A 25,586-nucleotide genomic window follows, 5' to 3' on the forward strand; every position below is an offset into this window, starting at 1 on the left:
ATTAGACTTAAATATAAGAGAAAAAAGATAAAGAAAGCACTTACTGTAAAAATGTTCTAAATTCTGAAGTTTCAAAGTTCTCTACAACAACAGGCTCATGATTTGTTAAATTATCTGATGTCTGTCCAATAGTATGAAAATAGAAGTCAGGAACCCTTGCTAAAAGGACTGCTTTGTGTGCTTTGAACAAAGTATAACCTATGGAGAAAATAACATCTGTATGGATTTCTTCCGTTAGGAGCCTGTAATGAATAAAAAGAAACCATAGTTTAATTAGTGATACTCAGAAATATATAACATACGCATTTTTATAAAATAACTTTTAAAAATAACTCAAACTAAAAATTAGAGATAAGTAACACAATAAAAATAGGTTAACATGAAAAGGAGTTTGTTCTTAGTTCATTCCAAAGAACACCGTTTAATATTAGCTTTGAATCTAATTTTCTGAAATTTATAGTGAAAACAAAGGTAATTATACCAAAAACAATAGGACTTTTAGAAAATTTCTTTTTAATTCTTTCTGGTAATAATAAAATTTATCTCCTGCTATTTATGTTGATTTTCCTTAAAAATGTACCTCCTTTAGACTTATTTCAGAAAAAGAACACAAAGTAGTATTGTCATTGACTATTGAAAAGAATCAATTTTTAAAAATCTTACTAAAAGAAGCAAAGAAAGTAAAATGTCAACAACACATGCAAACCAAATATAACAATAGACAATCCAGATTAGACACTGGTACATTTTGTTCCAACTATTGTTAAATACCAAGTCTGAAAAGGCAGGCTTGGCCATCAAGAATGTGACATTTAAGCCCTTTTCCATTTTTTTCCTCACACAAATAGAACCGTGCTCTAACCTATTATTAAAATGGGCTCCTGGAGTAACCCACTGAAATCCCTTTATTAACACACAGACATAGTTGTTGTAAAGCCCACTGATTACATGTCAAGTGATGGAAGAACAGAAATCAGCATCATAATACTGTCATAATCTTTTGTCCCTGTGAAAACTATACATTTCTACTCTAAATACTAATACTTCCTATTACTGTATCATTATGCTCAGCAAGGTATGTATTCTCAGGGGATTTCTGTATTGCAGGATATAACTGGCAATCACACCAGTACACTATAGGAGGTACAAGTAATGGATATAGATATCCATTACAGTGAAAGCTTCGAATGTTACCACTGACACTCACATTCCTCCAAGACCAAGTTAATGGCTCCTTCCTCTGATTCCAACACACTTGGTGCATACCTCTATTATAGCACTTGTCACTGCATCATTATTTGTACGTGTCTTTCTCTCTACTAGACGATAAACTCCCCAAAGGCAAAAACTGTATATTTAGTATGTAGAGCTCAGTATCTGCTTGTTGAATTTTGTTGTATTTTACCCTAAACAAAACAAATGCTTCAGAGCACAACTTTCAGAACCTTGGAAACAATGAGCAGACAGAAGCATTTTAGACAATATTTTCGTCAATATATCATTTTCATAAGTGGTTTTTAAAGTTATGCAAAAATAGGGGCACCTGGGTGGCTCAGTCAGTTGGGCATCTGACTTTGGCTCAGGTCATGGTCTTGTGGCTCTTGAGTTCCGGCCCCGTGTCAGGCTCTGTGCTGACAGCTCGGAGCCTGGAGACTGCTTGGATTCTGTGTCTCCCTCTCTCTCTCTCTCTGACCCTCCCCCCACTCACACTCTGTCTCTGTCTCTCGAAAATGAATGTTAAAAAAAAATTTTTAATTAAAAAAAAATAATAAAGTTAGGCGAAAATGTATTTGTCTCTCAAACATTAATTAAAAAAATTGTACAAATACTCAATTTGTTCCTTCCTCCCACCCACCTTCTCTCCATCCTACACTCAACCTCAAGTGAATAAGGAAACAATGCAGCTAGTAGCCATATAACCATCACTAGGGTATCTGCCTTGTTCATAATATATGCTCATAAGTATTTGTTAAATTAAAAAATTTAATGTGTTTAAAAATTGTTAATATGAAAATATAGTGCTTTTTTTTTTATAAAACCATATCAGTTACAAGTATATATTGTGTGTTAAAAGTAACAGAATTATCTGACTCAGACTGGCTTAACCATTAAAGGGGGTTTATTGGCTCATCTAATAGCAAAGTCTAGAGGAAGGACAGGTTGGAACAAAGCTTCAACCATGTCAAGGCCCAGCTTCTTCCTATGTCATTTCTCTGCCAACTATGCATTAACCTATCTAGTGCGTTTTGGACTGCTGATGATCACTAAAAATTTCCTGAACATGTACTATGTATCAAGCACTGTGGACAGATAATGACTAAAACATCGTATGTGCACTCAAGAATTTTATTGAATAGCAGGGAAGACAGGTCTGAAAACTACAGAGTGTGATATATTCAGTAACACAAATAAATAAATTTTTTTCTAAATTTTTTTTTAACGTTTATTTATTTTTGAGACAGAGAGCGACACAGCATGAACAGGTGAGGGTCAGAGAGAGAGGGAGACACAGAATCTGAAACAGGCTCCAGGCTCTGAGCTGTTGGCACAGAGCCTGATGTGGGGCTCAAACTCACAGACCGCGAAATCATGACCTGAGTTGAAGTCGGGCGCTTAACCGACTGAGCCACCCAGGCACCCCAGTAAATTTTTTTCAAAGACAGACATGAAAGAAGACCTTACAGAGGACAAAAAAAAAAAAAAGCATTTTAAAGATCAAGTAAGAGTTGGTCAGGGGAACAAGGCAAGGTCACAGAGAGTTCTTGGCTCCACATTCCTTGCTAAGGTATGTGTGAGTATGGAGTTACAAACTGGTCAGCAGAGAGTACTGAGGGTCTGAGAAGTGACAAATGAAGCTGCAGATAAATAAGAGGCAAAGAGTTTAACTCTGTGTTACAGTTGAAGAGGAGTCAAATGACTTAAAACATAGACAAATTCATATTTATCTATGATGAATCTATGAATCATCTATGAATAGATGATATATAATATCATCTATTAGTTGTGTAGAAGAGGAGTTTATTAGTTGTGAAAAAGAGGAAGTAGGGGGAAATGAGAACGAAGATGAGGAAATTGCTGCACAACAACAGATCCTCAACAGATCACTCAAATGTCACCTTAAAAAGCCTTCCCCAAACTCACCCCAGTCCCCATCACCTTTGTTTGGCTATTATCTCTCTTACTAGAGTGTAAGCACAGCACCAAAGCCCTGTCTTATTAATCTTTAATTCTTCAGGACCTAGTACAAATCTAGGTACATGGTGGGTGCTAGATACTTCATTAATATTTGCCGAATAAATCCATTATACTGCTGTGCTTGAAAAAGATTAATTTGGCACAGCAATTAAGGTGGCTGGGTGTACATATGAAGTTTTTCGTTTAAAAAGTCGGGGGGGGGCACCTGGTTGGCACCATCAGTTAAGTGTCTGACTCTTGATCTCTCGACTTAGGTTATGACCTCACAGTTTGTGAGCTGGAATCCAACATCCAGGGCTGACGGCATAGAGCCTGCTTGGATTTTGTCTCTCCTCTCTGCCCCTCCCCTACTTGTGCTCTTGCATGCGCACGCGCTCTCTCTCTCTCAAAATAAACTTAAAAAAAAAAAAAAAGAATTAAACAAACAAACAAAAGAACTGCTACATCTATTTTTATTTGCCTGTAACAGGAACTTGGGAGTTCAGGGTCCTATCCTTAATTATTCCTAGGATAAGCATAGATTGTTCACTTGCTATACCTTAATTTCATTTTCTTTATATAGACATGTTATCTTCCTTAAATTCCTGACACCTTAAGCCAGGAGAATAAAGCCACTAAAGGGAAGGAATGCCTCATCCTTACAGATTCACCCTAGAAACGGAACAACTTCAACTTCATTTTTCCACCAATTACATTAATCCCCCACTGGTGGAGTCAAAGCAGCATCTTTGGCAGACAGGCCCAAATTAAAAGGGAATTTTCTGTTACTTTATAGAAAGCTCAGCTTATAGCTGCTGGAGCCTTAAGTGTGGGCAACAGAAAGCACTTTTTAAAATGTAGAATGCGGGGCACCTGGGTGGCTCAGTCGGTTGGGCGGCCGACTTCGGCTCAGGTCATGATCTCGCGGTTGGTGAGTTCAAGCCCCGCGTCGGGCTCTGTGCTGATAGCTCGGAGCCTGGAGCCTGTTTCAGATTCTGTGTTTCCCTCTCTCTGACCCTCCCCCATTCATGCTCCGTCTCTCTCTGTCTCAAAAATAAATAAACGTTAAAAAAAAATTTTTTTTTTTAAATAAAAATAAAAAAAATTTAAAAAAATGTAGAATGCTGCACAACAGTTGGTTATTTAGTGGTAATTATGTTTACTCTAGTTCAGTAGTTCTTAAAGTGTAACCTAGGCCAGCAGCATCACCATCACCTGGGACCTCATTAGAAATGCAAAAGCTCTATCCCAGACCAACTGAATGAGTACTAGGGTCTGGGACCTAGTAAATCTAAATTTTAACAAGTCCTCCAGGTGATTCTGCTGCACACTGAAGCTCGGGAATCACTTTCGGTGGAAATGGCAATTGGCTAGGGTACATTCCTAAGCTTCATTTTCTTTATAAACTGAGATGTCAGTACCTGGATTCACCAAAGCCTGAGTTAAGGTTCATAACAACCCACCATTTGCTTGGGCCCTCATGGGAGCTGGGAGTTGCTGGGAGCTGTAGAGTGTTCTAGGCAGAGAGTGGAAGCCGGGTTGCAATCGGGAAGTATTTTGATGTAAGCATTTCTGGTAAACTGTTTAAAGAGAGCTCAGAAGAAAGTGACCTCCGAGACTACACTAATTGTTCTATTTTTCCTTAATCTAAATAAATATTCATTTTCATACAGGATTTTATCATTTTTCTTAAACTGTTTAAGGGTTTTTTTGTTTTGTTTTTTTCAAGTGTACGTTTCAGGACCATGAAACCTGGATCCGACACCACCTTAGCGATAGGTCTTTCAAGAACTAAGCCTGCTCGTGTTATTTCGGCATAGACTGGTGCCGCACGTAACTATGATGATAATTTTGGCTTCCTTTTTGTATCTGTTACATAGTCTCCGAGGTGCTCGGGACTGGTTTTTTAGGGCGAGCCAACGGCTCTGTAGTGAGGAGACTGGTACAAGTCCCTCAAAAGCCTGAGGCGAGGAGAACGAGGAGAGGAGGGATGGAGAGGCAGAGGAGCCACAGCTTCTGGGGCGGAGATGGATGCCTTAACAACTGAGGCAGCCAGGGTTCCCGCCTCCTCCTACCTGAGCAGATCCTGGCTGAGCTGCTCCGATATCACCGCCTTCAGTCGGCGCCGCTCACAGGGCCCCTTCTTTTGCAACCCCTTACTGCAAACTCCAGGGGACCTCAGAAGTACCACGGGCGTCGCGCTCCCCTCCCCACAGTGGGCCATGTCCCACAAAGGTACGGCGGCGCCCCGCAGGCCCAGTACTGGCTCTCAATTCCCGGCTGTGGAAGAAAGGGGCGTTTCCGACCCAACGCTCCTCTCCTACCCGAATCCGCCCCGCAGGGAAAGGTTGACGCCTCTGGTCTGTTTGCACACGGTCCCCTACAGCGGCCGGACAGCTCTCTAGGGCATTCTCAGAGGCCGGCGCCTGCACGTGACCCAGGAAGGGTGTGCGCAGGCGTAGTAGCTCTGTTTACTTCGGCCGACGGGCACCCCGCCCCGATTGCCCAGGGATCAAACCATCTCCCGGGTAACCAATCTGTGCGACTCCTTGTCCTCTTCCTCTTTGCGTTGCGGGTGGTGCTGGCCATTCATTTTAATAGATGTTTCATTACGAGCCGAGTTCAAATGAACCTGCGCGCTTTTCCACATTATGTCTTCCTGGGATGTCAGAGCTTTTTTTTTCCAGGAAAGAACAGGTAGATGAGACCTTTCCTGTAGCGAGTCACGCTCCCTCGCTTTGTTGTTTTGAGCAAGAAAAACGGGATGTGAGGAGTAGGGAAAGAACTTCGTAAAATCAGCAAGAGGTTAGAACATTCATGAATCCCCTGAAAAGGTGTATACAACGTCTAAAAGACCGCCATCGCTTTCTAATCCAAGGAGTGGCTCATATAACCTCTCATGAACTTTAGCTGGGAAATATCAGTATTCCAGCCCTTTGCATATAAAGCCATAATATTTATGACGAGAAAGTGAGGAGGTAAGGCTGAAAGGGCAAGGCCTTTAATTGAATGGGGAAGTGAATGGATTGGTGAGGTATAGAATTTTGGATATTTTGCCCTGAAGAAAATAGCTGGATGGATATCATTTTTAAATCTTTTGGTATTTTTAAAAATTATTTCCTCTAAAGGAAGAAGGCTCAATAGTTCTGCTTCATTCAGGAGCTCTGTACAAAGGTATCCTTTATGGTTGCTTGGTTTAAATCAGTTTTCAACGTTTCAGTGGTAATATTTGGTTCTTATGTCTCCTGAGTCTCTTCTAAACAAATACCAAGTATTTGGAAAATGTATGGACCTCGTACCATAAGATTGCGCAAAAAGTAGTCGTTTCTCCGAATAATGCCCCTTTCAGATATTCAGACACATTAATTATGAAAAGAATAACTGTTTAGCGGATTCTTAATTACACGTGTAGTATGAGGAATGCCAAAGAAAATACAAAAATAGCTAATGTTTATTGAATGCTTATTAGGTGAGGGAACTGCTTTACTTGGTTTATATACATTAACTCAATCTTTGCAACCACACTTAGGTAGGTACTACTATGAGCCTAATCGACAGGTGAGGAAGTTGAGGCATGACAAGATAGGGCAAGGTCACACAGCCAGTATAGTGGTGGTCTAGATGTTAAAACTTAGACTAGCACCCAACTCTTCCCTTCAAAGTCCTGCAAAATTTCTACCATGTCCCTTTACCAGCCAGTGAAGTAATATTCCAGCACTTTTATTATGCACAATTGTGTTTATTATTAACTCACTGGTTGGAAAAGGATGACAGACTGGTTTCCGGTTCATGTAATTTAATTCTCTTAAAACACCTTAGGCAACTGACTACATGAAATGATTAAAGAAAAAGTCCACCTTTAAAAAGCAAAACTCTCATCAATGATGCTTGACATTTCACCATTGGAGAATTTTAAAGCATTATTTTTATTTTAATTAATTCCGGCTCTGAAGTTATTTATACCTTAATGTGAGAGAAATTATCTGATTTTTTTTTTTCCTGAAAGACATTTAGGAAGAAAAGAGGATCCTAAGGAACTAGTAATGGGAGCTTTGAAGGTAGACACAGCTAAACACATAATTTTGGTTAGGGTTGGCCTTAATTATGATTCTCATGTGTGAAAATTTTAGGTAAAATTGCCTTGGAAGGCAAAAGACTCTTCCAAGGACTACAGTTTCATGAAAGAAAAGTGATTTTTTGGGAGCATTATTTTTCTTTCTTTAAAAATGTTTCATGTGAAATATTTCAATTTTTTGTTTTTAATTTTTTGGAGAGAGAGAGCACATATGAGAGGGGGAGAGGGGCAGAGGGAGAGAGAGAATCCCAAGCAGGCTCCACACCCAGTGCAGAGCCCACAAGGGGCTCAATCCCATGACCCTATGATCATGACCTGAGCCAGTATCAAGAGTTGATTGTTCAGCTGAGCCACCCAGGCACCCTTCATATGAAACATTGCAAACATACAAAGTAAAGAAATTTACTTCACTTTACCCATTTACCAATTTACCCATTACCAAGATTCAACAATTATCACGATTTGGGCATATATGCTTTATGGAGTCTTCTTTCCTTTTGGTCCTTTCTTATATTTTTCCTTCTTTCCTTCCTTCCTTCCTTTCTTCCTTCCTTCCTTCTAAAATTTTTTAAAGTAAAGGCACAGACATTAATTTTATTCCTATATACTTCAATATGCACCTCAAAAAAAAATTGGATGTTTCCTAACATAAACACATTATATAGCCACTAACATCATTCCTTACAAATTAATAATAATTCCATTTACTATATAGCCCATTATAAAATTTTCCTAACTGTCCTAAAAAATATCCTTTATAGTTGGATAAAGAATCAGTTTTCAAATGATTCAGAGGTCGCATTTTGTTCTTATGTCTCCTGAGTCTCTTCTGATCTAGAGCAGTTCACTCTCTCATTTTTATCTTCATGCCATTGATGTTGTGGCTGAAGCCTGGCAGACTAAGCTATAGAATATCCCACACTTAAAATTTTACTGTTTGTGTCCTTGTAGTATCACTTGCTATGTCCATTTATACCATACATTTCCTGCAAATATATGTTTCAGAGCCTTGATTAAATTCAGGTTCAATTTTTTAGCAAAAAATAAATTTAATAGATGGTATGTTAGTTTTCTATTGATGCTTTAATTACCGAAAATTTAGTGGCTTAAAAACAATACAAATTTTTTACCTTCAGTTCTGTAGGTTGGAAGTTCCACATGTATCTCACTGGGCTAACATCAAGGTGTAGGCAGGACTGGATTCTCTTATGGAGGCTCTAAGGGAGAGTTTCCTTGGTTTTTCAGCTTCTAGAGGCTGCTTATATTCCTTGGCTATTGGCTTCCTTTCCCCCTTTTTCCGAGCCAGTAGGTTGAGTCTTTCTCACATTGCATTATTCTGACGTTTTCTTCTGCCTACTCCTTTGCTCTTCTAAGCACTCTTTTGATTATGTGCAGTGCAATTGGATAATCCAGGATAATCTCCCTGTTTTAAGGTCAGCTAATTAGCAACCTTAATTCTATTTACAAGCTTAATTCCCCTTTGCCATGTTCTGGGATTAGGACATGGACATCTTTCAGGAGGGTGGGGGCAAGCATAATCCTGCCTACCACAAGTGGTAATTCATTTTGTATCATATCAGGAGTCATATAATGTTTGGTTATCCTCCTTTTAATGTTGCTAAAATGTATCATAGGTTTCATCTGATAATTTTGATAATTCTTGGTTGAACCAACTAAAGATTGCAAAATGATTTTATAATTCTATCATAATCTAAATTTATCTGCTGGACATTTGCTGGAAATCTTCCTTAAAGAAGAACTGTCCCTCATCAGTTAGAAGTATTGGGTATCCAGAAAGACATTTCACACTGTAAGGGCAGGATAAATGCTTAATTCTCTTATTTAAATTATCATTTTTCAAAGTAAGGAGTTGGTACCCTTGTTAATTCCAATATGTTCAGTTCATTTTTGTTATCTTCATGAACTCATTGATTTTTATAAATTTTACAAATTTTTATAAATTTTTATGAATTCATTTGTTATTGTTTTTGATGCTCAAATTGCTTTATCTGGCCCATGGGAGTTCCTTTATATTGGCTCCGATGTCCTTTTGACACATTCTTTAATCTGTGGTAGTATCCTTGCTTTCTGGCACAACCAGATACCAGATACCTTGTTTATTTCCCACTCCAGCTATTCCTCCAAAGAACTACAGTTCCTCCAAAGTGTGGAATGGTAGGTAGAGCCCACAATCTGGGTGCTAAGTGTGCTCACCAATATTGAAGGGCCATGTTGTTTCTAAACAATATAGTTTTATAAGAAAAAAAGTTGCTGGGGCACCTGGGTGACTTAGTTAAACATCTGACTCTTGATTTCATAGCTTAGGTCATGATCTCACGGTCATGAGATGAAGCCCTGCATCAGGGTTGAGCCTGATGGTGCTTGGGATTCTCTCTCTCCCTCTACCCCTCTCCATCTCAAGCATATTCTCTCTCTCTCTCTCTCTCTCTCTCAAAAAAAAAAAAAAAAGTTATATTTAAAGAAATTGCTGAATTTATACTATATCTGATTCAAATTTGACATTATGAGATTTTCAGATACTTTCTTTTTAAATTCCATTCTTTTTTTTTTTCTTGCACTGAAAAACTCTTGGTTCCTAACAACGTTAACAGAATTACTTATCCAAAATTTCCTATAGAAGTTATTAGAGTTTCATAATAATACGAATATTGCTACTAACAGACTGCATTCAATTTAAGGTATTTTGCATTATAATGATGGGAATATCAAGTTGGGTGGTTACTATAGAACTACTATTTGTGTCCTCCCCAAATTCATACATGGAAATCTGATCCCCAATGTGATGGAATTTGGAGTTGGAGCCTTTAAGAGGTGATCAGGTCATAAGGGTAGAGCCCTCATGTATGAGATTAGTTCCATTATAAAAGATACCCCAGAGAACTCCCTTGCTCCTTTCACCATGGGAGGACACAGTGAGAAGACAGCTGTTTACACATCAGGAAGCAAGGTCTTATAAGACACCAAATGTGCCAGTCCATTGATCTTGGACTTTGCAGCTTCTAGAACTATAAGAAATAAATGTTGGTTGTTTAAGCCACCCATAGTATTTTTGTTACAGCACCCTGAACTGACTAAGGCAGTGACGATTATAAAATATCACTTACTCATCTCCTTTCTTCAGTAAGAAATGCATGGAAATTATCTCAAACCAATATTTAGGGGCACCTGGGTGGCTCAGTGGGTTAAGCATCTTACTCTTGATCTCAGCTCAGGTCATGGTCTCACGGTTCATTGGTTTGAGCCCCATGTTGGGCTCCTCGCCAATAGTGCATAGCCTGCTTAGGATTCTGTCTCTCCCTCTCTCTGCCCCTCACCTTCAATCTCTCTCTCTCTCTCTCTCAAAATAAACTTTAAAAAAAATATTTATCTTTTTTTCTTTCTCTTTCCTTAAGCTTTCCTCTTCTGCTCACCTTCCCCTCACCCATCTCTTCTTCCTTCTCAAAATATCAGGAAGCTACCTAATGAAGTTTAAGCTTTAGGGGCCCCACTTGTACAAGCCCCTTCCAAGGCCCCAGTGGGGTCCCTAGAAATGTGTCTACTTTTTGTACTTTTGGGGGTATGTTTTTGTAAATTTAGCGAAGAAATTTTACCACGATTGATCAAGACTTTCCTCTTAGCCAAATGTCCCCCTCCTGTATGGTGGCACTGAGTGGCTACATTTTTGGGAAATGGCCTCAGTGAAACTAAGTTAAGGGTACAGTAGTTTGGGCTAGCAAGGGATGTTTATTGATTTGCAACCATTTCCACATCTAGATAAATTGTTGCTCCCTGTTCTGGTCCAGGAATGGCTTCCAGGAATACTTTGCTGAATCATCCTGCATAGTGACATGAAGGAATAGGGCCCAAGGCCACATCACATCACATCAAATGTGAATGTCTTACAGCAAAGGGTGCTAGAGGTATATCGATAGTAAGGAGGTATACAACATTAAGTAGAAGCTCCAGTTCTTGTCAGTCCCTAGTCAGAACAAGAGGAATATTCTCAATAATGCAGACTACGCAATTATAAACACAAATTTCCCGTTTGATGAGACTCAGACAAAATAGAATTTATCAGAATTCTTGTGTTTATATCTTATGTTTGTGATATTAGTGAGCTTTCCAGAAATTGTAGTCTGTTGTAATTTCTTTACTCATTCTAAATAATCACTTTCATATCTAGAAAAAAACAATTTTAAATAGCAGCGATACCATTGATAATTTTTTCAATGTTATTTCCAATACTATATCTTCCTGATGTTTCTTTTTATTTTGTCTTATAAAATATTCAGGCTATTCTCAGCACTCTCAACAATAGCCAAATTATGGAAAGAGCCTAAATGTCCATCAACTGATGAATGGATAAAGAAATTGTGGTTTATATACACAATGGAGTACTACATGGCAATGAGAAAGAACGAAATATGGCCCTTTGTAGCAACGTGGATGGAACTGGAGAGTGTGATGCTAAGTGAAATAAGCCATACAGAGAAAGACAGATACCATATGTTTTCACTCTTATGTGGATCCTGAGAAACTTAACAGAAACCCATGGAGGAGGGGAAGGAAAAAAAAAAAAAAAAAGAGGTTAGAGTGGGAGAGAGCCAAAGCATAAGAGACTGTTAAAAACTGAGAACAAACTGAGGGTTGATGGGGGGTGGGAGGGAGGGGAGGGTGGGTGATGGGTATTGAGGAGGGCACCTTCTGGGATGAGCACTGGGTGTTGTATGGAAACCAATTTGACGATAAATTGCGTATATTGAAAAAAAAATATTCAGGCTATTCTGAGAAAGAACAAAGAGGCATTTATCCAGAATATACTTTTTGGAGAGAATAAAAATGACAATTTAGTGTACTTATTTATTGCCAGTGAAGCTCTTAATGTGATATTTTCTCTGCAAAACTGAAGGACAGGTGACAAGCTATACTTCCTCTGGCCTTACTTTAGCACTAAACAAAATAAAGGCATTAACTAGAACAAAGTGAACAATGTTTATGAATAGATCTCTCTTTTTTATCTTATTTTTTAAGTTTTTATTTAAATTCCAGTTAACATACAGTGTAATATTAGTTTTAGATGTAGAATTTAGTGATTGGACACTTATATACAGCACACAATACTCATCATAACAGTGCCCTCATAATTCCTATCGCCTATTTAACCCATCCCCCTGCCCACCTCCCTCCATAACCCTCAGTTTGTTGTCTATAGTTAAAAGTCTGTTTCCTAATTTGTTTCTCTTTTCCCCGCTATGTTCATCTGTTTCGTTTCTTAAATTCCACATATGAGTGAAATCATATAGTATCTGTCTTTCGCTAACTGACTTAACTAGTTTAGCATAATACTAACTCCATCTGCATCATTGCAAATGGCAAGATTTCATTCTTTTTTATGTCTGAGTAATATGTCATTGTATGCATATATATATATACCACCTCTTTTTTATCCATCATCAGTCAATGAACACTTTGGCTCTTTCTATAATTTAGCTATTATTGATAATGCTGCTATAAACATCTGGGTCATGTATCCCTTCGAATAAGTATTTTTTTATCCTTTGGGTAAATACCTGGTAGTGCAATTGCTGGATCATAGGGTAGTTCTATTTTTAACCTTTTGAGGAACGTCCCTACTGTTATCCAGAGTGGCTGCACCGGTTTGCATTCCCACTAATGGTACAAGAGGCTTCCCCTTTCTCTGCATCCTCACCAACACCTGTTTTTTCCTGTGTTGTTGATTTTAGCCATTCTGACTGGTGTGAGGTGGTATCTCATTGTGGTTTTGATTTGTATTTCCATGACGATGAGTGATGTTGAACATCTTTTCATGTATCTGTTAGCCATCTGTATGTTTTCCTTAGAAAAACATCTATTCATGTCTTTTGTTCATTTTCTAACAGGATTATTTGTTTTTTGGGTGTTCAGTTTTATAAGTTCTTTATGTATTTTGGAGACTAACCCTTTATCAGATACATCATTTGCAAATATCTTCTCCCATTCCATCAGTTGCCTTTTAGTTTTATTGATTGTTTCCTTCATGGTGCAGATGCTTTTTATTTTGATGACATCTTTGTAGTTCATTTTTGCTTTTGTTTCCTCAGGAGACATATCTGGTAAGAAGTTGCTATAGCCAGTATAACCAAAGAGGTTACTACCTGTGTTCTCCTCTAGGATTGTGATGGTTTCCTGTCTTATATTTATGTTTTTAATCCATTCTGAATTTATTTTTCTCTATGGTGTAAGAAAGTGGTCCAGTTTCATTCTTTTGCATGTTGCTGACCAGTTTTCCCAACACCATTTGTTGAAGAGGCTGTCTTTTTTTTTCCCATTGAATATTCTTTTCCTGCTTTGTCGAGATTAGCTGACCATATAGTTTGGGTTCATTTCTGGGTTTTCCATTCTGTTCTCTTGGTCTGTATGTCTTTTTTGTGCTAGTACCATACTGTCTTGATGGCTTCAGCTTTGTAATACAGCTTAAAGTCTGGAATTGTGATGCCTCTAGCTTTGCTTTTCATTTTCAAGATTTCTTTTGCTGTTCGGGGTCTTTTGTGGACCCATATGAATTTTAGGATTGTTTGTTCTATCTCTGTGAAAAATGCTGGTGTAATTTTGATAGGGATTGCATTAAATGTGTAGATTGCTTTGGGTAGTATAGACATTTTAACAAGATTTGTTCTTCCAATATATGAGCATGGAATGTTTTTCCATTTCTTTGTGTCATCTTCAATTTCTTTCATAAGTGTTTTATAGTTTTCAGAGTACAGAACTTTTACCTTTTTGGTTCAGTTTATTTCTAGGTATCTTATGGGTTTTGGTGCAATTGTAAATGGGATGGATGCCTTGATTTCTCTTTCTGATACCTCATTATTGATGTATAGAAATCCAAAAGATTTGGGGCACCTGGGTGGCTCAGTCGGTTAAGCACCCAACTCTTGATCTCGGCTCAGGATTTGTGAGTTTGGGCCCTACATCAGGCCCTGTGCTGATAGCATAGAGCCTGCTTGGAATTCTCTCTCTTCTCTCTGCCCCTACCCAACTCATGTTCACTTGCTCGCTCTCTCTTTCTCTCTCTCTCTCAAAATAAATAAATAAACATTTAAAAAAATAAGTGCAACAGATTTCTCTGTGTTGATTTTGCATTCTGTGACTTTACTGAATTTGTGGATCAGTTCTAGAAATTTTTTGGTGGAATCTTTTGGGTTTTCTATATAGAGTATCATGTCATCTGCAAACAGTGAAAGTTTGACTTCTTCCTTGCTGGTTTGGATGCCTTTTACTTCTTTTTGTTATCTGATTGTTGAGGCTAGGGTTTATGTTGAGGTATGTTCCCTTTATCCCTACTATGTAGAAGGTTTTTATTATGAATGAATGTTGTACTTTGTCAGATGCTTTTTCTGCATCTATTGAGAGGATCATATGGTTCTTATCCTTTCTTTTTACTAATGTAGTGTATCAAATTAATTGATTTGAGAATATTAAACCACCTTGCAGACCAGGAATAAATCCCACTTGATCATGGTGAATGATTCTTTGAATGTGCTGTTGGATTCAATTTGCCAGTATTTTGTTGAGAATTTTTGCATCCATGTTCATCAGGGATATTGGTCTGTAGTTCTCTTTTTAGTTTGAGTCTTTGTCTTGTTTTGGAATCTGGGTAATGCTGGGCTCATAGAACAAGTTTGGAAGTTTTCTTTCCATTTCTATTTTTTTGGAACAAACTGAGAACAAACTCCCAAACAATACTTTAAATGTTTGGGAGAATTCCTCTGTGAAGCCATTTAGCCCTGGACTTTTGTTTTTAGGAGATTTTTCATTACTGATTCAATTTCTTTGCATCCACCTGGGTGGCTCCATCGGTTAAGCATCCAACTCTTGATTATGTTTCAGGTCATGATCTCATGATTCATGGGTTCAAGCCCTGTGTTGGGCTCTGTGCTGACAGTGCAGAGCCTGCTTGGGTTCTCTCTCTCTCTCTTTCTGTCTCTCTGTCTCTCTCTCCTTCTCTACCCCTTCCCTGCTCACATTCTCTCTCTCTCTCTCTTTCTCAAAATGATTAAACACATAAATAAATAAATAAATAAATAAATAAATAAATAAATAAATAAATAAAACATTAGTCTCTTGGGGCTCCTGGGTGGCTCAGTGAGTTAAGCGTCTGACTTCAACTCAGGTCATGATCTCATGGTTTGTGGGTTTGAGCCCCATGTTGGACTCTATGCTGACAGCTCAGAGCCTGGAGCCTGCTTCAGATTCTGTGTCTTCCTCTCTCTCTGTCCCTCCCCCACTCATTCTCTCTCTCTCTGTCAAAAAGTGAATAAACATTAAAAAAAATAAAATGAGTCTCTCAAGGGGAGCATATAGATGGGTCTTGTTTTTTTGTCCATTCTAATATCCTATGTCTTTTGATTGGAGCATTTAGTCCATTTACATTCAGAGTAATTATTGGTAGATATGTATTTAGTGCCATTTTATTGCTTGTTTTGTCATTGTTTCTGGAGATTTTCTCCGTTCCTTTCTAGTTTTTGTCACTTTTGGTCTTTCTGTCCCACTCAAAGCATCCCCTTAGATATGTCTTGCAGGGATGGTTTAGTGGTCACAAACTCCTTTAATTTTTGTTTGTGTGGGAAACTCTTTTTTTTCTTAATGTTTATTTATTTTCAAGAGAGGGAGACAGAGCAAGCAGGGGAGGGGCAGAAAGAGAGGGAGATACAGGATCCAAAGAAGGCTTCAGGCTCCGAGCTGTCAGCACAGAGCTTGACGTGGGGCTTGAACTCACAAACCGTGAGATCATGACCTGAGCTGAAGTCAGATGCTTAACTGACTGAGCCATCCAGGCACCCTGGGAAACTCTTTATCTCTCCTTCTATTCTGAATGATAGACTTGCTGGATAGAATATTCTTGGCTGATGATTATTTTTCCATTCAGCATTTTGAATATATCATGCCACTCCCTTCTGGCTTGCCAAGTTTCTGTAGAGAGATCTGCAACTAGCTTTACTGGTCTTCCTTTGTAAGTTAGGGACTTCTTTTATCTTGCTGCTATTAGGATTTTTTCTTTATCCCTATATTTTGAAATTTTAACTGCAGTATGTCTTGTTGCCCTGCTTTTGCTGATTTTGATGGGAGTTCTCTGTGCCTCCTGGAAATTAGATGTCTGTTTCCTTCCCCAGATTAGGGAAATTTTCACCTATTATTTCCTCAATTAAACCTTCTGGCCCCTTTCCTCTCTCTTCTTCTGGGACTCCTATAATACAAATGTTATTATGTTTGATGGAGTTACTGAGTTCCTTAACTCTACTCTCATGACCCATAATTCTTCTTTCTCTCTTTTGTTCAGCTTCATTAATTTCCATTATTCTATCTTCTATATCACTTATTCATTCCTCTGCTTCTTTCATCCTTATGGTCATTACATCCAATCTGTTTCAAATCTCCCTTATTATATTTTTCATTTCTGATTTTTTTAACTCTTTTATTTCTGTGGTAAGAGTGTCCCTTATGTCTTCCATGCTTTCCCAAGCCCAGCAAGTATCCTTATGATTGTTGCTTTAATTCTCTCTCAGGCATATTACTTATATCTGTTTCGATTAGATCCCTGGCTATGACTTGTTCTTTCTTTTGAGATAAATTTCTCCATCTTGGCATTTTGTCAATGTCCGTATCTTTTTCTGTGAGTTAGAAAAGCCTATTATACTTCCTGCTCCAGAAAGTAATGGCTTTATGAAGAAGAGGTCATATAGTGTCCAGGTCCTGGCACTTCAGGGAGTGTTTCTGGTGTGTGCTGTGTGCACTCTGCTGCTGTGTTTTGGCTGCTTTATCCCTCAAGTCAGTCATTTGCAAATGGCAGCATTTGGACCTTAGCAAGAGTGTAGTGTATTTTAACTAGGTGTACTCTGGTCTGCTTGTTAAATAAGACCTTGTGTGTGTGGGGGGGGGAGGGGCGTGGGGGGGGGGGTGTGGGTTGTGCTGGTCTTGTAGGAAAGAGGCCCACTGTGCTGGTCCTTGGCACACCTGACCAAGAAAAGTAGCACCAGCAGAGTGCAGGGTGGTGGGACTTGGTATAAGTAGGTTAGGCAGCCACTGTCAGTGCTGTGCTGCTTACTGAAGTTGGTTTTATGCTGAGGGGTGGGGGAGGGAAATGGCACCAGCAGCTCCTTTGTCCCCAGAGAGGGGTCTCCGTGCTTGCTGCTCTTAGGGAAGCACCCCCCCAGAAGATCGAATAATTTTCCCTCAACCACCTCAGGCATTTTTCAGATCACTGTTTTCACACAATCTGTCTCTAGATTGCTTGACTTCCTGGAGCAGTGCAGTGCCTTTCGGGCTCTATCCCAGCCAAGTCTGTTGACATTTAAAACTCCAAACTTTAGGGAATTGCTGTGCAGAGGGTCTGCACTGGTCTTCTGTGGGAGGGTTTTGCCACTCTGGGATGGATACAGGTTTGACGGAGAAGGGCAGTCACAACAGAGCACAGGGGCAAGGGATTTGGAGCAAAACAGACTAAACAGCCAGTGTCTGGGTTAGGCACCTTCAGCAGGTGTTTCTGTGCCTATGCTGAGGGGAGGGGGAGGGAAATGGTGCCTGCCAGCTCTTTTGTCTTCAGAGAGGCAACTCTGCAAATGCCACCTCTCACAGATGTGTTCCAAGAAAAGCAAATAGTCTCTCTCCATGTGCTTAGGTGATCCTCACATCAGGGCCATCTGCCCCAGGATTGCTCACATGTCTTCTCTTCAGTAGGGCAGTGCCTTCAGGGCTCTATCCTAACCAACACCACCTGATCTCTAAAACTCCAGTCTTTGAGCCCCAAAGATTACAAAAACTCATGAAGATCAACTCCTCTTATTTTCCCAGTCAATGACTTTGTGGAAGTGCTCTCCTTGTGTGATCCCCTGTGTGCTCCACTCTCATTTGCCTTTCTCTGCGACCATAGCTCCCTCCCCTCTGTAGCACTCCTGATCCATTTCTCCCCTAAACCAGTCTCTGCACTTCCTACCTTCCTCAGTGTAGTGTCTTATCTCCCTGTAGTTGTGCAGTTTGTCCTGTCAGTTCTCAGGTTGATTTCTTGGCTATTCAGAATGATTTGATAGTTATGTAGGTGTGTTCAGGGGATGAGACAAGCCTAGGGTCCTCCTACTATGTTACCATCTTAGCTCCCCTTATGAATAGACTTCTTGTTCTCCACCTTTAGTCACATTAAAGCAAACATATATTAAGCAACATAGGTACTATAAGATCTAATTGAAATATATATTTCTCAAGCATATTATACATAGCACAGTTAAGTGCTGAAAGTAAAAAACTATTGTGTTTTTCCTCAAAGGATAATTTTATTTCAATCATAGTTTCTCTCTGGAAGGTAACTTCACAATTTTCAGGGCTGACTTTAACATTTGAATTCAGCAATTAAACTGCTACTTGATGTGATAATGAATATATATAGGCTGCGGAGAGGTCCAAGTATGAATTTAGTAACTTGTTATATTCTGGATGCTTCAGGCAAATTTCTTAAAGTTCTTGTATAATATGTATTTTGAATTCTGTCCAGCTATTTTCTGAAAGAGTCTGGAAACATCAAGATCTGGCACTCTAAAGGCTGCCCAAAGTATAGCAGCTAACTAACTCCTGCTGTGTTATGAAACCAACCTCATCAAGATCAAAAAGCTTAAATGACATTTGTATAATTTTTTCAGTGTTGATAGAATTGCACAGGGCAGTCAGTCCTATCACATATTCTCTGAATTCTATGCTACCATCATTATTCCTGTCAAAGGGGGCAAAAAGTTGTTCTAAGGGCTCTGAAATTAGGATTTTTAAATAACTTGCAAACTCTTCAAGTCCTATCTTCTCTCCCTTAGAGGCAACTGTAATTGCAGCATATTCATCCAGATGCTGATGAATATTACACCAATCTCACTTCAATCTCTGGCTAATTTCTGTGAATTCCACCAAACTATCTTCCATGGGTAGTTAAAGGTTACCTGTGAAAATCATTAGTCTACAATCTTCATAACTATGGTCTGTCACAGACACTCAGAGCATTTGCCATGTTGATCCTCACTATATCAGCAAAAGGGATGTGTCTTTTTTTTTTCTTGATTATTTTGTATATAAATAGGCATAAACACCACTTCTCCTCTGGTGAAGAGTAGACTCAAGGTCAATATATAGACCTAAACCTGTTTATAGACCTGTAAACCCCTCCTAGATCTAGGTCACTGTGTCCAGCGTGTTTAGGTACCTAGGTAGCACTGGCTGAACAGGAACACCCAGAGAGAAGTCCCCTAGTTTAAAAGTGACCAGACAGGTACAATTGGTGCACACTCCTTCCAAGAAAATCAGGATCTGTGGCCACTTCCTTTCAGATGTGAATAGCTTCAGGATTTCATTCCATGTATTCTTCCTGGAACTGGGGTCCTATCAGGTTACAAGCAGAGGCTGTGTTGGCATTAGGAGTTTTCCAACCACTGGGGTCTGTGTGTTTTGACTTGCCTAGACCATCTAGGGTAACCCTGCCACCACACAGGCAGTTGGATCAAAGAAAGTGGAGTGCGGCACTGTAACAAAGATGAGAGCCTCATCTCTGGTTGCATTTTCCCCTTTCACTTTAACCAGGAACCCTACTAAACAGAATGTTGCCTGAAACAAGAATTTGAGGACTGGTTGCACCTGCTTCTTCCCCCAACTCGTAGTAGTGTTGGCTGGTTGAGCAGAACCGCCCTTGGTGGAAAGTGTGGCCACTGGCCAGAGGCCAATGAAGAGGAAGGCGATGCAGGACTCACATCCCAGCACCAGCACAGTCCCAGTGAGCATAAGACAGGCCCAGCGCCACCAACTGAGGTGCCTCTGCCGCCTGAAGGGGTTGGCCACTGCAGGTGGGTACGACATGCTCATCCCATGACTCACGGTGGACTCCCACACCTGCACCTCGAATTCCAAGCTTGGCTGAGCCCTGAGGCCAACTTCTCAGTGGTCTCAGGCTGTGGGTAGATTGGATCTGGGGGCAACCCTCAGAGCGCACTCCTTCCCCACATTCAAGTGCTCTTTCTGTTCACACATAATTAGAACTCTCAGATATAATGTGGGTTAATAGGAAATGAGGATGAATTACCTCTAAAATCAGAAAAGTTAAAAATGATAAATGGTGTAATAGAATCAAATCAAGAGTATAATCATTTTTGTTTTTTTTAAATGTTTTCCTTTTGACATATATGTTTAATAAATTATTTTCACATAATTTTTTTTAAAAATTTTTTTTTCAACGTTTTTTATTTATTTTCGGGACAGAGAGAGACAGAGCATGAACGGGGGAGGGGCAGAGAGAGAGGGAGACACAGAATCGGAAACAGGCTCCAGGCTCCGAGCCGTCAGCCCAGAGCCCGACGCGGGGCTCGAACTCACGGACCGCGAGATCGTGACCTGGCTGAAGTCGGACGCTTAACCGACTGCGCCACCCAGGCGCCCCATATTTTCACATAATTTTTGACATTTATATTAAGGACATATTATATACCTACTAGGGATATGTTAATTTAAATAGATGAATATTAATTACAAGTTTTTCATTTAAATGCCATTACCACTAAAGTTTACTTACTGTGAGATGCTTTGGGAGCTGGTAAGTCAAATTCATTTACTCTCCCTACAAATTGATTTCTACAGAGACAGTAATATCACTTCATGCTAAGAGGTTTAACTGATGGCACCCTTGAGCCTTTATATCCGTCACAAGCACTCTTCCACATGAATAGAAAATTAGAATATATCCATTATCATAGGCTGGAATTAGCCATGGCACATTTGATTCATATTCTTAACACGAGTCCACATGAACCAGTCAGCATTCCAAACTGACATTAAGTAACAACAACAAACCCTAAAATCACATTTGTCAGTAACAAGTTTTCAGTAAAATAAGTCAGGACTATTTTACTGGGTCAACATACACTGCCAATGAAGTCCTATTCCTCCCTTTGTTGCTGCCCTTCAGAAAGGATCAAGAGGAAAGCATAATCAAAGTTGGTGTGAACCCGGCTTTCTTCTATACCTTGTAAAATTTGCAACTCTGAAAGTGCTATATAGGATATTCCTATATTTGCTAATTACTAATATAACTTCCTTTTCCCAGGATTAAAAGTCAAATTGTAGGTTTCTGAGAAATGTTTCTATTTATTGGAGCACAGCAGGTTACCAATAAAACAGAAAGAGCAGTGTAGATACAAAGCCTGTTATCTTACTGGAAAGATTAGAGGCTTTATAACCAGATGAATCTAGGTCAGATTCTGGTTCCAACAGTTATGCTGTGGGCATTGGCCAACCTTGTTTTCACATCTATAAATTGGTAATACTCTATACCTTGCAATGTTATTATGAGGCACAAGCACAATGTATACAGAAAATTGGGTTTTTATTAATATATACAAGTTGCTTAGGATACAATGATGAGAATTCTTAGAGACATTCCACTTTCTTCTGTCACTATTAGAACTACACTTAGGAAGACATTTTTTTCACCAACTTAGTCTTGTTTAGGAACACAATTGTAGTTTCTATGGAACCATAATTTGGCGATGTTACTGGTTGTCTCCCATGCTAAAGGAGAGCAACCCAAGAGAATGAGTAGTATTCCCTTGAGCTTGTATCATTCTCTATTTTGTAACTCTTCCCATTCTTATTTGTAATGTTTATTTCTACTCTTGAATCCTTGTTTAATTTAACTGCGTTGTGTGTATGCTTCTTTAAGGGAAAGTTCCATGTTACCATGCCATCTTTCTTTTATATTTCCCTCACGTGCCTAGCAATGTGTCACATATGTTATTTATTCATTAAGCAAATATGTGAGTGCCTACAATGGAGCCAGGCCCTTATTCTAGATGCTGGATATATGCCAGTTAATAGAACAGTAAAAAACTCTGCCTTGTGGAGCTTAGATTCTAGTGCACATAGGAAATACTGAATTCAATTCTGGTTGCCTTAATGGGGCAAAAGGACATTTTGATCCTTTGTCTAAATCTCTCACCAATTTAGCTGGAAGATTTAGACAAGTAATTTGTTGGATGTGCTTTTCTACTTTGCAATGTTTAATACGTATGTATGTATACATGAGAATCTCTACATCACCTGTTATTAGTCTTTCCAGTATAAGTAGTATTATGGCCTGTTTTCAAAATGCATATTCTTCTAGTCATATTTGCCTTCAAACTAATAAATATACTATAAATCCAAGAGATTTGACAATAGAATTTTTTAATGGTTGAAAATAGTAAAAAGAACTTTTGAACAATAAAATGAAAATTTATATACCATTGCAGGTTTACCTTTTTTTTTTTTTAATATGGCACAGCTAATCTTTAATTTACATTTGTAAAAGGCACCAGATGTTAACAGGGCAAAGAATGCAAGAAACCAAAACTGAGCCATTTCCCCCAACTTCCTTTTTGTACTATTGCACACATTTTAAGGCAGCTGCTTTTCTGTGCAAAATTCAACAGAAGAAAATTGATATCATGTTACAAGTTCATACATTCTCAGATTTTTTTCAATATGATTTGTCAGGATACTTATGATAAAGCATATTAAAACAATTTTTTCCTAATAAGCTTAAAGAGGTTGATGAACAATTATTAAAAATTATTTAGAGATTTCATTACAGATCCCTCATAGAAGATATAGAAAAGTCAATCTTTTCTTCTTGTTTCTTCCTTCAGAAATGTCCATATCAATTTGTTCACTATGTCAGGTTGTTCTTGCTGAAGCCAGTGACTGACATCTGACAGTATAGTTAGCCTGAAATAATTTTTAACATAAATCTTTGTGACTTCAGCCATCTCAGCCTCCATAAATGCATCTTTTTCTCCCCACAGTAGGAGTGTTGGAGTGGTCACCATGTGATGCTTGAGAGGCAGGCAGCTATAAAAACAAAACACGTGGATTTGAGATTCATTGTAAAAATTAAAATAACATTTTTCCATTATATTCCTTTAGGCCATACATGCTCACAGGAAGCAATATTGTCACCAATGGGGTGAAATTTGGTTCTCGGGAGAGTGATAACAATATTACTTTCTTTATATATAGATCATGGTTATACACACAGTATATAAACAAATATTAAAATTTCATAGGGTGGGGAGCAATTGGGAAAAAAAACACATCTAAAATGGCTCCTTAAGGAGGTGATGATGAAAGAATGAATGGTTGAGAAACACTGCTTTAGGCAATCAGTCTATACAATAAAAAATTTAAAAGGCTATTTAAGAAAGGGCTCAATAAAATTTTTAATTGGATGAGGCTAACAAAATTTATAATGAAGGATATAAATTAAGTATGAAATTCACCACTATGAGGAATAATTTGCTTTAAAAGGATACCAGAATTTTTGAGTGGTATGATAAAAGAGTTTTAAATGATGTCACTTTAAATATATTCAAAATTGTTTTTTAGATAACATAATGCATTTTATATGAAATTGGAACTGAGAAGACAGAAAATATATATGGACTGAGTTTTACCATTAAATAGTACTGTATTTATTTTGTAAGAAGATTATATATATATATATATATATATATATATATATATATATATGAATGAGAGAGAGAGAGAGAGAGAGAGAGAGAGAGGCAGAGGGAGAGAGAGAGAGAATCCCAAGTGGCATCCATGCCCAGTACAGAGCCTGACATGAGGCTTGATCCCCACAAGTCTGTCACCATGATCTGAGCCAAAATCAATAGTCAGATGTTCAACTGACTGAGCCACCCAGGCACCCCAGAAGATTCTTTTTAAAACAACGTTTTATTGTTTATTTTCTTAAGTAAAGTATAAAGAACAAAATCATGCATAATTCCATCATTAAGAGATAACCTTTTGGCCATTTTCCATGCATACAGTTGAAACCATACTATAAATACAATGCAATAAATATACACAATATATATACAGTATCCATATTCAAATTTCACATTGCATTATAACTTGAGAATTTTCTCATTTCATAATGTTTTATATCAAAAATAATTATAAAAGATACTATTTTATGGTATAATTACCCATAAACAACCCATAAATGACTATTCTCCTATAAATGAATATTTTTAGATTATATCATTAGTTAAAACAAGGGAATGATGTTTTAAGTGATGCTATAATGAGCATTCTGTGCCCAAATCTTTTTTGGCATTTTAGATAATTTCTTTCAGCTAGATCCCTAGAAGTGGAATTCCTGAGCTAAAGACTATAAATATTTTTAAAGCTTTTGACAGCTACTGCTACACTCTTTTTCAGAAAGGTGGGATGGTATTAATTACAATCCTGTTGACTAAGCATGAAAATGAATATCTTACTAGACTACTCTGCAGCACTGACTTCCATTTTTGCTAGTTATCAAAAATCATGACTGTGGCTACTTGGGGTCAATAGGATGCTGCTTGAATGTGCAGGATATCACATATGTCCACTAAGGACTTAACTTTTGACTCTCATGCAGGTGGCCATTGTTTGGTTATAATGCTCCTAAAAATTAAATTCTTTGTGAATGGGTAAACTGATAGAAAATATATTCATTCTATGCATAATTTTGATACATGGATTGCTATACAAACTTGCCAGTCACTCAAATTCTAGGGCTCATAAAATATTCAAAAGTAAAACATTTTCTTTCTTTTTTTTTAACATCTTAAAGTTTATTTATTTTGAGAGAGAGAAGGAGAGAGCAAGCACACATAAGGGTGGAGGGAGAGGCAGAGAGAGAATCTTTAAGCAGGCTCCACTCCTAGCACAGAGCCCGACTTGGGGCTCAATCCCAAGAAGTGTGAGATCATGACCTGAGCCCAAATCAGGAGTCAGAGGCTTAACCGACTTGAGCCACCCAGGCGCACCCGAAAGTAAAACAGTTTCTAACAGTTATCTGCATATTTAACAATATGTGAGCATGTCATAATTGAATCAGTAAGGTAAGAGGAGTTTTAAAAGACAATTAGTTAGAAAAAAAAAAAAAAAAAAAAAAAAAGAAAGCAAAGAAAAATATAAATTCTTGACTCATATGTGAAATTTAAGAAACAAAACGAACAAAGAAAAAAGGAGACAAATCAAAACAAACAAACAAACAAACAAACAAACTCTTAACTATAGAGAACAAACTGGTAGTTGCCAAAGGGGAGGTAGGTGGGGGATGGGTGAAATAGGTGAAAGGGATTAAGAGTGTACTTATTATGATGATCATTGAGTAATGTGTAGAATTGTTGAGTCACCATATTTTACACCTGAAACTAAAATAACACTATATGGTAATTATGGTTGAATTAACAAAATAAACAAATAAATAAAATGAATTTTAAAATTTTAA

General features: G+C 38.2%; 2 protein-coding genes and 1 pseudogene across 5 annotated transcripts in view; all 3 read right to left on the reverse strand.

The window, feature by feature from the left end:
* BTBD8 (BTB domain containing 8) overlaps window positions 1-5,593 on the reverse strand; it is a 118,537-nt gene extending 112,944 nt beyond the window's left edge. For 2 of the 4 annotated variants that reach the window (XM_058716575.1, XM_058716577.1), the window contains exons 1-2: window positions 5,250-5,587; window positions 45-242 (exon numbers count right to left, since the gene is read on the reverse strand). In XM_058716575.1, coding sequence (XP_058572558.1) covers window positions 45-242; window positions 5,250-5,398 — 347 coding nt within the window. In that variant the 5' untranslated portion in view covers window positions 5,399-5,587. Of the gene's footprint in view, window positions 1-44; window positions 243-5,249 lie in introns of all 4 variants that reach the window. The other 2 variants (XM_058716573.1, XM_058716574.1) reach the window with 2 other exon arrangements.
* A 13,056-nt stretch (window positions 5,594-18,649) lies between these two features.
* LOC131491061 (lysophosphatidylcholine acyltransferase 2B-like) lies at window positions 18,650-20,876 on the reverse strand (annotated as a pseudogene).
* Window positions 20,877-21,633: 757 nt separating this feature from the next.
* EPHX4 (epoxide hydrolase 4) overlaps window positions 21,634-25,586 on the reverse strand; it is a 48,180-nt gene continuing 44,227 nt past the window's right edge. The window contains exon 7 of the mRNA XM_058716598.1: window positions 21,634-23,152. Within this exon, the coding sequence (XP_058572581.1) occupies window positions 22,921-23,152 (232 nt within the window). The 3' untranslated portion in view covers window positions 21,634-22,920. The remainder of the gene's footprint in view (window positions 23,153-25,586) is intronic.

Source organism: Neofelis nebulosa, chromosome 2, assembly GCF_028018385.1.
Source record: "Neofelis nebulosa isolate mNeoNeb1 chromosome 2, mNeoNeb1.pri, whole genome shotgun sequence".
NCBI classification, from domain to species: Eukaryota; Metazoa; Chordata; class Mammalia; order Carnivora; family Felidae; genus Neofelis; species Neofelis nebulosa.